This window comes from Aspergillus nomiae, assembly GCF_001204775.2.
Source record: "Aspergillus nomiae NRRL 13137 chromosome Unknown contig00312, whole genome shotgun sequence".
NCBI lineage: Eukaryota > Fungi > Ascomycota > Eurotiomycetes > Eurotiales > Aspergillaceae > Aspergillus > Aspergillus nomiae.
Window position 1 is genome coordinate 3775 of NW_015378367.1, and position 12196 is coordinate 15970.

Sequence of the window (12196 nt, forward strand, 5' to 3'; positions counted from 1 at the left end):
GTTATGATTAGAGTCTGCATGTGGATGAAGTCGCTGGACGACTCTTCTTTGTTAGAGACGCTTTATGGCTATGAGTAGACGCGGAGATTGGAATTGCATGCTTTGTGATATCTATATGTATCCATACGTACTGGACTTTCTATGCTTTTTGTAGCTTACCTACGACGACCCTTACCCATCTAGTTTCAATACTTAGTACCTGGACACAGTTGAGATATCTTCCCCTTGTATTCACGCCGGCAAGGGCTTTTTTTCAAAGGATGATTCCACTTTGTACCAGCCGCGAGACCATCGAGGGCTAGTCCAGGAGTACCCGCCTGTCCATGTAGAGCTTCCAAGGACAAGGAAACGCAGAAACAGGAGACGAAGGTAATTACCTACCCAAGAAGGGCAATGAACAGAGATGACGATGGATAATGAGCTTACACGAACTCGAGGCAGCCGATCTGGAGCCAAGACACGGAGTTGGAGCAACCGTTCGAAGCCCTAACTGGCCGTTTGGGGAATTCCATATTAACAGTAGAAGCAGCAACTCTCGAGTAAACTGCTCTGGGTTTTGAGCCCTCATATATTTTAAGCGTAGATGTGGACAGTAACATGTTGATGCGGAATTGACTGATCGTTTGCTCGCCGCCGGTAGGGAGACGGTGCCTTGGATTGCAGGGAGTACGTTTACTATTGATAGATGTGGTCTGGTGGAGCTGATATTGATGAAGGTGTCTTGTGTTTCATACTATGGTTTATGGAGTTAGGGCATAATCTGACGTGTTGAAGACCGATCTGTAAATGATCTGCCGTGGGACTTTGGTTCTATTTGTAAATAGAATCAAGTAAACCTCTCCAGTTGGACTGAACTGGGTATCGACTCTGGGGTATAACAAAGTGCTGTGGACATTCGATAAGACAGAACAAGCCACATTCAAGATTCATGAAACATTATATTCATCTACTCGTACAGAGAACCCTATCATGCCATGACCAATGGCTTCTAATGAGACAATTAATGGTGTATATAACCCGTTTCCAGACTCCAACAAAGATTTGCCGAGTGCTTCCCAACATATTCCAGACCCAATCCTCAATGCGTAGCAGCCCAATCATCAGGCAACTTCAAATCCTTCGGCAGACGATACTGCCCAAAGCAAGAGCCGGGCGTCTTGCACTTCTCCAGCTCACACCGCCCATACAACCGACAATAGCAGTCCTTCGCAGAGGGACAAGCCTGGTGATTCAACGCCTCTAGATCAACCCCCTCTGAGACCTCCGACGCAGGATTCTGCTCGATGAACAGGATGTGCCAGATGTAGGACAGGACACGGCCGGAGGTGCGGTCATCCAAGGGCGCCGCGTTGCGACGAGTGCCCGCGTCCAACAACCACTGTCGTAGCGCGACATACTCCTCCCTGGCGTGGCGACGGATGTTGGCTCGCGCGACGACGAATTGCGCGCAGCATTGCGAGCGGACGGTGTGCGTGCGACCCAGCTTGGCCTTGCTGCCAGCGCCGGTGCCGAAGAGGGCGTCGAGGGCTTTGGGGAGCGCGACGTCGGAGATGGTGCGCGCGCTCCACGGCTGGAAGACGGCTTTGAAGGCGTTGTCGAAGCCGCCCTGTGGCGCCACGTGCGGGGGGCAGGTGCTGAGACTCCAGTCGCAGCGGAGGTTATGGTAGCCCCAGGGTTCCAGGGCGGAGGGGATGTTGAGCGCGGCGAGGAGGTCGGCGTTGTCGTAGTCCGGGTGGTCGTTGTGCCAGGCGAAGCGCGAGCCGTGGGCGAAGACGGCGCCGCGCGTCGGGATCTGGTCGTAGTTGTCGATGATGAAGGTCAGGTAGGTCATCGCTTCGTGGCCGCGGTTGGCCGGGACTCGCAGGGATTTGGACTTCGGGTCCTCCGGTGCGTCGACGGTGTATACGCAGAGGTGGTACTTCTTGCTGAGCGCATCGAGCCACGAGGGATCGCCGTCGGCTTCGACTCGGGATATGACGAGGGCCGGTTTCGAGGATTCTTTGAGTCCCGGGCAGAGGCCGCGGGCCGGTGGGAGAACCTCCGAGTTCGTTTGGTAGGTGACTCTAGTCCATGGGTATGTTTGGGGATTCTTCTTAATGGGCGATGATGAGGGCGCGCGGTTCAGGTAGAGGATGAGGAATAGGATGCACCCGAAGACGGTGAGTTGGGTCAGGGATTTTTGAAATTTGCGTCTCATTTTACCGGATCATCTTAGATAGGGAATTGTATATGTACACTGTGTACTATAGGGTACTCGGGTTGGGGGTGAAGAAGCTGAGAAGCTTCATATTTTGTGAGAGAAGCTCGGAACTCCAGTAAAAAAAAGCGCGTGCGGAGATTTGGCTCCAGATGCCGGTGTACCCGAATTGTTTTTGGTGGCATAGCCCCATTCCTGCTGAAGCGATAATCTCCACTGTCAAGGTTCACAGCTGATATTTACATGAGCTGACATCTATATAATTCTTGAAAGCGATCGTTAACATAAACAGAATGAAAAGCTCTACACCCCCCCTGTGCTCGATCAACAAAACAATCAGATTGTAACCAGTCAAGATTTGCTAAGCTCTCTGAGCCGTTGTCGACACAGACATTGATTGGTTGGATCTGCATTTCTGAGTCCGGATTTCCTTTCCGGGCCAAAACATTGCGAACTCAACCGTTGTGGATCGCCGCCAAGCCCTTGTTGTGTCCACTTGGAATACAGTCACTCATACTAGAAGACTGACTAGCACTTACCTACCAGTCTAGGAAAGTGAATGTATATCCATCAGTACACTTGACTTCAGCTTCTTCTATAATAGGTGCGCGTCCTCTAGTACGTATATATATTTATGTGCTCAACCAAGGAAGTTTACTACCAAAGAGTAGGCCAATAGGGACGAAAAGAGAGAAAAACGCTGCAAATTCGGATTCTATGGATCAGAAGCAAGAGACAGTGACTATATATAACTGAGTATTATTTGACGTCACATCATATCCACAAACGCTATTCTTTGAAGCGTTTTCATCCAGGGAAGCCACACATAGACAGGGCCATCTGGATGAGCGAATGCTAAATACAGGCCAGTCCAAGACTCCAAAGCTCAACCAGTTTCCCTTAAGCTTCACCGAATCCAAATCAAGGTCACTTAGATGTCGGCGCTGAAACGGATGATCGCATCATTGTAGTCATCATCGACGTTATCTTCGCTTGCAATCTCCCACTCCATTTTTCGAACTTTGTAGTCGGCATCGTAAACGGTGTTGTAAACCGGACGCAGCACCTTCGACATTCTATACTCTGCACCGGAAATCGAGTTCTGAAAGTTGATCGTCCATGTGCGGAATCCAGAGCCTTTGATAGGCTCAAGGTCCACACTCTCGTCTCCCCCCTCGAGGGTCATGGCCTTGTCTTCACCGCTGCCTTCAAAGATGTACTTGCCTCTGCCAACCTCCTCGACGGTGACCCTTTGGCGGAAGTCTGCGTTTGTCTTGCCCGAAATGTGGACTTTGGCACCGTCCGGGATGGAGATGACCACTGGGCCTTCGGGGTGGATCATGTTGGCGTTGGGCTGCATCTTGACGAGTTGGAAGGGGTTGGTATGGAAGAGTCGGTAGTAAGCTAGACGGGTTAAGCAATTGAGATGAGAGTGTATCCGAGGACAGTAGCAGACCTTCGGGTAGATTGAGGAGGTTTGGGAGCTAATTTGGTGAGCTTGAACTTGAGCTTGAGTAGATTAGTTGCTTAAGGCTGGCGATGCCTGGGTTTATATGCTTGAACAGTCGACCAAGTACGCACTATGTCAGTCCATCATTCTGTCCCTTTATCAGTTTGGATAGCAACAACAGTGGTGCCACGTATAACAAAGACGACTTCGACGCCGCAGGCTGTGTTGAATGAAAATCAAGAGATAATCCTTGCCGTCACAGGTAGTCAAGCATGTATACCGTATGCGCAGATGCCTGAAAGCTTCCTAGACAAGTGGCACCATCCGGAATCGAATGCATGTACCAAAAGACACAGTGCTATGGAAGAGAAAAGCCTTCCGAATGCAGTAATGAGCTATTTCCCTGCATGTCCTGATCATGAGTGACCGGATTACCAGGGACGATATTTGCGATACGTCAGATTTATGCCCCTCGGAAGATGAATTGACCTGCGAGTCAATCGCCTAGTGCCTGTTTTCTGTCGATGCCTAGCGCTGGAGGTGAGAACTGTATGTTATTTGTCTTTCTCTACCATGGCGGCGCCACCAATGGACAAATCATGTATTTTCCCCGACGGTAATCTCGTCAGGTGAATTACAGTGGCCCATCTGGGGCATCTGAGATGTATCAATACCTTAGCAGATATAGGTAGCTCCGTAAATGACCATAGTATTCGCCCAAAATGTAGAGCGATGGGATAGATGACCAAGTTCTGGTATTCTTTCCAAGTGACAGTTGGGCGAGAATACGGAGCAGGATGCGAAGACGGGCGATAGGAACCACAATAAGACCAATCAACGAAAATATTGGCATGTTGAGGGGTTTTCCTTTGCTTGTCGACGTAAGGCAAGCCCTACCCCCTGCAATCTGTCAAAAGTGGATGTACCTGGTCCTTTGCCCCGCCAATGACTAGGCAACATCATATGCATCCAAGCAACACTAGGATGGCATCGACAATTAATCGAGTCCACCCACACAAATTGCTCAATGATATATTCGGCGTGTTTGAGGTGAATATAGATAAGGTCCATCCAAAGGCTCGCAATATCAGTGCATGTAGCAGGCATAAAGTAATGAATCCATCGGCACTTGCCGACGATATACAACTGAACCTGGAGTTATTCTAAAGTTGAGCCAGTGGAGGAATAAATGCCTTACCCGCTCTTGCAGACCAGCACTGCACGTGCCGTCGGCAGATCACAGCCCTTTCGCTTGCATGGGTTCTTGGAAGGCCACGCTGGACATGCGGCACGCCACTTCTGTTCCAAGTTGTTGGCTTCTATTACCCCACTTGTCAAGCTAGGACGTAGTCATAAGGGATCTTGGAAGGCAAGCCGGAGGATTTGGAACTCTGGCAGTAAGGGACATTGATTGGACCTTGTCCCTCTACCTGGCGACCATATAAAGACAATACAAGCTGAGGGCTATGCCACGTCAGGCATACTATAATACACTGTGGCATTTGATCACTGGACTAGTTTCGGGATGCTTAGAACACACTAAATCTTTCGGACTGTATGATTGGGAGGAGAGATACAGATGAACATGTCAATATGCCTGTATGTCCGGATATGGCAAAATCGTGAAAATTCGGGAGAGGCGTAGTTCAGTCAATATTGGTATCTTGAAAGGAAATATTCATATGGACTGTGGTCCGGTATGATCTGATGAAAGGAAAGGTAAGAGAGGGGAGGGGAGGTAACAAGAAAGACGCAATACTAAAGCAGATGCATCATGCTTCGCTATTAAAACATGCAATCAGAACAGAACTTCAAGGTTCCCATACATAAACACGGATACAAATACTATCGCTAATAAATCCAGCAGGATCGCTTCACAGATACATGGCAATTAATGTGAGAAGACGCGTAGAACAAAAATATGTTGGGAAATTCCCGACACTCATTGATAATGAAGCATTATCAGTGGGTAATGCCAAAGGGCTGCTCCACCAGAGCATGGTTTGCTTGGCCAGGGCCCCTTCGCGTTTTGAAAAAGCCGGCAATCTTCTGGAAAAGGTTAGGTTTATCATTGGAGGATGAAGGTGTTTCTGTGTGAGGCTTCCAATTCGGCGTAGTTGCTTTGCTCCTATGTGACCAGGACGTTTGGAGTCTGGAAGGGATTGTCTGGTGCTCTGATTGTGGATTTTTGTGCAGCAAGGCTTGTTTTGGTGTCTGGGGCAATGCATTCGAGTTAGAATCAGCCGCGTTAGCTTTCATCTTTGCCATGACTGCTTGTTGCAGATCGAGGTTACGCTGCGCCTCTTCAGCAACTGTTAGAATGTGCGCGAAGCCATTACCATCGATGATAACTCCGGGCTCGTTTTCACCCTTGCCAGATTGTGGAGAGTCTAGTCCTGCCATAGTCCCTGGTCTCTCTCCAAGGAGCCTCGACTGGGCAATTATCTCGGGCTGTCGACTTTGAGTAAGGCCACTAGAGACTCCAAAGCTTGGCGAAGTGCTGCTAAGGAATGCTGAAGGTGAGGTGAAGCTCGGAATTCCGTTCGAGTCCAAGCCAAGGTCAGGGTTGAGAAAAACTTCTTCTTCCAATGCCTCATCTGTACTTAGACCCGAGTTGCACATCCTAGCGAGGAATGACATCGTATCCTGGTCTTTCGTTTGAGTAGCTCCTATGGAACTCCCCATCATGGATTGCACTCTCTCCAGTGGGGGATCCTTGACTAGTGATTGACTATTTGGAATTTCCGTACGGCTGGTATCGGAGCCAGAGGTAGTGCTCCTTACCTGGCTGAGCAACGATCCGGATGTGCGCTCAGCGGAGTCGGGGTGTGCATCGGAATGAGATGACTTCAATAACCGCATTGTCTGTCTGCTGGGTTGCTGGGTTAACCCAACACCGGAGTCGAGTTTATCTTTCAAGGCAGCAACCTCGGCGCCAACCTTTGGTGAAAAGTATTTCGAGTCAATTTGCGGTTCTGTTGTACCTTGTCCAGCGCTAGAATGTTCTCCTTTCTCGTTTCCCATACGTGTCGACGGCTTAGATGATTGGTTGGCCGGTGGTGACGGCACGCCGCGTTCAATTCGGTATACAAGTAATGAGCAAGCATATCTAATGTCTGACTCGAGCTCCGGGCTAATGTATTGACGATGGGCTGAAGGCGATGATGGCTCATTATAGCCGGGGGAGTCCACAAAATCATAATATCGAGTAGGTTGTTCCTGAAATACTGAGAATGTGGGTTTCTAGGGAGTGTTTATGAGCCTCAGTTATGAAGAGAAACGATGGTCTAGGGTATACTCACTTGTATATGTAACAGTTGAGAAATAGATCCACGCCTATTCATAGACGTGCCTTTTCTCCTGAGAATCGATTCCATTGTGGATGACCGGAACACTGAACAAGAATACGGCCACGAGAGAAGTGAAACACACTTGATTGAAAGAGGGCACTGAAATTGTCCGAGTGGAGAGGAAACGAGAGGACAGTGATCACTATTCACTGGGCGATGTCGGTTTATTCGACTATACGTATGGTCTTTGACCAGGCAGCCTTAACAATTTCAATTCGACAGTGCAACAAAGCGTAGGCAACCAGTCCCAACAATGGGCAAATGAACTACCAAGCCGATCACAAATGAAAATAGTAGAAAATAATCGTTTACGGAAAGTGTTCCAGAATGAAAGTCGAAGTCGCCTGAAGCGATGGCCTGGAATGTGGGGGCAGCCCAACTAGGCTTATATCAAAGGAATGTGGCTAAAAAAAAGATTCCAGATCCAGATCTGAGGCCAAGATGAGAACCATCCTATGACGAAAGAAATTGAATAGTAACACGGAAAGCGTTTGGTGTCAATAAAGCGCCGGGTCGCATGCGATGCATGAGGGAATTCCGGTATCAATACAAGGCGACAGGGCAAATAGATACCGCAGCCCCAGTGGAGGAGGGAAGGAGAATCACAAGCTCGGTTAACACATGAGACATAAAATGCTTTCCGAGGACATGGCCAAAAGAGTGGCTGCGGTGCAGGTGGAGTGTATCACCGAAGGAAGGAAGCGAAAGCAAAACTGTTAACAATGAGTGAACGCCATTATCACGGGACAATGTAACCCTGATCACACTTTGAGTCCCTCAAACTATGAAAGTCATAATAACAGCTTCAGACTGTTAGACTCGGGAGTCATTGCCTAGGGGAGCTTGAAACAAAAACACGCATTAACTTTCCTGGGTCAAGACCAATAACCCCAATGGCGCCCAAGGGATGCCACCTCCCGCGAACTGACTTGAGCATGAAAACCGAATCCGGACCCTCCTGAAGGTGCATTAACTCCAAACTGGGGAATTAGTTCAATGATCATCAAATGAAACAAGGAACGGCTTTCTCCACATTACCTGGGGTGGGCCGGGAGATCATCTGGATCAATAAGCCCGGGGAGAGACAGCTCATATTCACTACCTTACATCTCATAGCACCATCAGTGTTCAGGCTGAGAAGGGCATTGTTGTTCTGCCATACCTCGCAGTCGCACAATGCGTTTTCTCTTACTGAATCCCTTCGTCTGTTTGCAAGCCAGGAGGCAAAAGGGGGGAATCAAGGGGTCGGCCGATGAACGCCCGAGATAGAGATCGTCCATTATCCTCCCAATCGGGCACTTCCAAATCATTTGCCCCACGACCTCAATTACAGACCCAGTCACCCCATTGGTTATGCAGGGAGACTATAAACTCTGGATCCATTTCCTGCATGAGAAAAATTTTCGTTGTCCTTTTTGAAGGAGTAAGTCTCTTTACCGATGTTACTCCGTTTCGTGTGTATCCAATGTCTCGAACGGCCGACGGGAGCTACAGGATCCACATAGAAATTCAGATCCAAAGGCATTATAAACACATACAAACATACTCCGGAGTACAGTTCCCTGCATCATCCCAGCTCCGATAGTATTACTTATATTCGACGGGTCAAATTTAAGTCCGTGTAAGACAATCAATAATTTCGCCATAGGTATGTTCCTTTTGTCTGCATAGGTCTGTAAATTCCGCGGTCAAAGGAGAATGATGAGGACGGATCGGCCCATGTACCTTGGATACTACTTCGTGTGTGGCCCCATATTAGCCCAGAAAAGCCAAACGAAGGAGAAAAAGAAAAGAGGCGAGCATTAGCAGAAAGCCTGTTATTATTACACGTATCACATGCCCGAGGTCCCCCGGCAAACGCACGGAAGGAGCCGCCGATCTGAGTCTTTCTTCCCCAACTGTTCCCGCGGCTTGCGCACGGAATCTCCATCTTCAGACTCCTCAAGGATAATACCCCGCACTTTAGCTTCAACTTTCATTTGGGGTCATGCGTTCCCCAGATTTTTTCATGAAGAATTGAGTTCTGTTGGCTGACCAGAGGTTAAGGCAGAGAGTGCATCGACATGGGCTCAGGCCTTTAAGAGGCAACCTCTACCGCGATGCTTGCCGCCATTTTGCATGGATGGACAACCCGGCGTGACCTTGGGCGGAAAGCTAGAAATGGGACGGTCAACGAATGCGCTTCCCCACAAAGCTAAAAGATGTCCTGACCAGCAACACGCTGCAGATTATGACTTGTCACGGTGTTCAGGGTTCCTGACATCACCACTCAAGTAGTCATCAAGGCACAAGACCAGGAATCTGCATCTGGTATCATATGTCTGTGTTGGTCCGTTGAAAGCCTGCGACTGGATTGCTTGACGGAACCGCCGTCATCGTGCTTGAGGAATATGCGTGATCTGTGCTTTATTGCAGATCCTACCAAGGAAGATGCGGCTGTTGAGCTCTTCAACGATATCTGGAATCGGGCGTTCAAGATCGTCCAATGACTAGTTGGCCCTTTAGGCAGGTTTGTAACATTGATTTCACAGTAGCTTTGGAGCTTCTCTGCTCTTTCCTGAAGCTAGTGCTGGCATCCTTCTTACCCATAGCTTTTTAAACGGTGCAGCGTTACATCAAATAAGCATCATTGGTCTAGTGGTAGAATTCATCGTTGCCATCGATGAGGCCCGTGTTCGATTCACGGATGATGCACGGATCTCTTTTTTGCCCCATATACTTTCTGAAAGTCTCATCGTTTTATTTTACCTTTTAGTTGCCTTCTCTGAAAGACTAATTGAACCCCCAAATCACTTTTATGCCGTACGTGCAAACCAGCGAGGCCTCTTGTTGAGTATCGTAAGGAGTTGGGAGTAACGCCTAAGGCTTGTCCTGAACGGACACAATCTTTACAACCTATTTCTGTCATTCTTTACCAAGGATGGTATTAAACCCCAAATCAAACAATTCAATTCACATGTTTTCTAGCATTGATGGTTGACATCTATCTATTATGCTAATGGAAGATCTATTGATTATGTTGAAAGATCGCCCACCACCCTAAGAAGGACTCCCTAGTTGAGCGAGATCACTTTGGAAAGGGCTAATGATGGAGAGCAGTTGGATGCTTCTTTTACAGCCTTACCTGTTAGTGAGGTACGAGAGAGGCAGTTGGATGCTCAACTCTCTGACTGGCTAAGAAAGAAAATAACAAAGACTGCACCGCTACTTCCCCGGAAAACTCGATGCGAGCGGGATGAGGGCCCGCGGCGTACCCTCTCTCTCGGTTGTTAAAACGAGAGAAGGTACGGAGACCCTTGGTGACCCATGGAGCATCGATCGATAAGATTAAGGCTGCAACGTATGCGCCAAAAAGGTTAAGAAACCATTCTTATCGCTTTACCAGGCGGTGATATCTTCTACCTCCGCCTCTCCGAATGTGCTGCTCTTGGTTAGCTTATTCACACCGTCCACTTCCACAGCCCCATTCGCTGGAGCTTTGGACATGATGTCCGGCAAGACTTCGCGGAAGAACTCCAGAATGTAGCGGTTGACTTGCTCAAACTGGAGGAGGAAAGCATCGTGTCCTTCAGGGCTTTCGATACGTTTGAGGCGCGAGTCCGGAATGCCAGCTGCAATCTCTTTCTGCTCCTCGAAAGTGAAGAGGCCGTCACTCTCAATTCCCAAAACCAATGCTGGCTGTTGGATTTGCGCAAGAGCCTCGCGGACAGGATCGCTCGATGTCGGGCTCGCCCGTTGCCTTGACACGTCATGGGTGTCCAGTTTACGTGTGATGGCAATGTAACAGTTAGCGTCGAACCGTTTCACAAACTTCTCTCCCTGGTAACGAAGATACGACTGGGCGGAGAAATAGGTTGGCGGACGTTTCTGACCGCTCTTCAGTGCGGTATCGACGGTTTTACTAAAGGTTTTGGTCCCGGAGAACTGGGGGTCCATGTACTCAATTTCCGTCTGTTGGGTCGTGGGAGCGGTGGGAGAGTTGCGCCCACTAGGCGTCGAACGACCGCCTTTGTGCCCATCATTATGGATAGCCCAGTGCTCGTTCGGGGGTGTCGGCAGCTTTTCAGTACCCTTGATGTTTTGTTGCTTGGTAGGGTCCGGAACATTTCGCCCAAACCGAGATTCGAACGAATTGCGGCTCCGGTAGGTAAGAAGAGCGGACATGCGAGCGGCGCCAAGACCAGTAGCAGGAGGATCATCAAAAGAATAATAGCCGTCCTCGTATTTAGGGTCGCTATAGATGCTTTGGCGCTGGGCCTCTCCCCAACTGATGCACCATGCGGAATGCCGCGGAGAGGTAGCAATCGGTACAATCGCTCGTACATAATCTTTGCCGAAATATGCATATTCCAGAGTGAGCATACCGCCCATGGAGCCACCCACAACTGCAGCAATCTGTCGGATACCCAGATAATCCAGAACGATCTTGTGGATCCTATACTTTGTGTGAGTTGCTTTGCACACTTCGACATTCCCCACATAGTCAATCACATACCTCACATCATCACGAACTGTAGTAAGTGGAAACTCTGGTCCATACAATCCCTTTTCTGGGTTTCCATCCTTGTAGGTCACGGCACTGGCGCTTCCGTACGGACTACCCAGACTGTTCAAGCAGATCACGAAAAATCGAGATGTGTCGAAGGCTTGTCCGGGGCCACCCAGAAGTGGACCCCACCAATCTGCGACATCCGCACTACCGCTCAGAGCGTGACAGATCACCAAGGCATTGTCTCCGGTCTCGGACAGCTGACCCCGCGTGGTGTAGGCCACTGGCACATTGTACAACGTAACGCCCGATTCCAAAGTAAACGAAGGGATCGAAACAAATAACTGATCCGCGATGAGGTTTGAGAAGGGGTTCTCAGGTTGAGAGTCGAGTCTCTCTACGGGATTTAGTAGCTGTTCATTTTCATAAGCCATAGTGGGGCATGGGAATTACTGACGGGGTTGTGCAGGCGCACCGTTCGATTCAGTGGCCATTTTGAACAATTCGTTCAGGGAAAAGAAACGAAATCAAGGTAAAAAAAAAAAAAAAAAAAAGAAATGCTATTTGAGACAAAGAACTTTTTCACAAATAAACGAGATGGGAGAGGAAGAAAATCAGAAGAAGAGATGTGCAGACCGATCTCAATTATGACTCTTTGGAGCCTGACCCACTGGAAGAGCGTATTCGTCATACGGGACCAATAGGAACAC

The 12196-nt window shown here is 48.9% G+C and overlaps 4 protein-coding genes across 4 annotated transcripts; all 4 read right to left on the reverse strand.

Annotated features, from left to right (window-relative positions):
* Positions 1 to 1078: 1078 nt before the first annotated feature.
* ANOM_008927 (DUF3431 domain-containing protein) lies at positions 1079 to 2197 on the reverse strand (the record flags this gene model as incomplete). Its single annotated transcript, XM_015554183.1, has 1 exon — positions 1079 to 2197. The coding sequence occupies one exon, from the start codon at positions 2195 to 2197 to the stop codon at positions 1079 to 1081; it is 1119 nt and encodes a 372-aa protein (XP_015403762.1).
* A 931-nt stretch (positions 2198 to 3128) lies between these two features.
* Positions 3129 to 3557, reverse strand: ANOM_008928 (uncharacterized protein; the record flags this gene model as incomplete). Its single annotated transcript, XM_015554184.1, has 1 exon — positions 3129 to 3557. One exon carries the CDS (start codon positions 3555 to 3557, stop codon positions 3129 to 3131), a length of 429 nt encoding a protein of 142 aa, XP_015403759.1.
* Positions 3558 to 5579: 2022 nt separating this feature from the next.
* Positions 5580 to 7357, reverse strand: ANOM_008929 (uncharacterized protein; the record flags this gene model as incomplete). The annotated part of the gene is made up of 2 exons (XM_015554185.1): positions 5580 to 6890; positions 6950 to 7357. Coding segments are annotated over 2 exons (1524 nt in total), but the record flags the coding sequence as incomplete, so codon positions are not given.
* A 3018-nt stretch (positions 7358 to 10375) lies between these two features.
* Positions 10376 to 11980, reverse strand: met2 (homoserine O-acetyltransferase; the record flags this gene model as incomplete). The annotated part of the gene is made up of 3 exons (XM_015554186.1): positions 10376 to 11432; positions 11493 to 11883; positions 11944 to 11980. 3 exons carry the CDS (start codon positions 11978 to 11980, stop codon positions 10376 to 10378), a joined length of 1485 nt encoding a protein of 494 aa, XP_015403754.1.
* Positions 11981 to 12196: the final 216 nt, after the last annotated feature.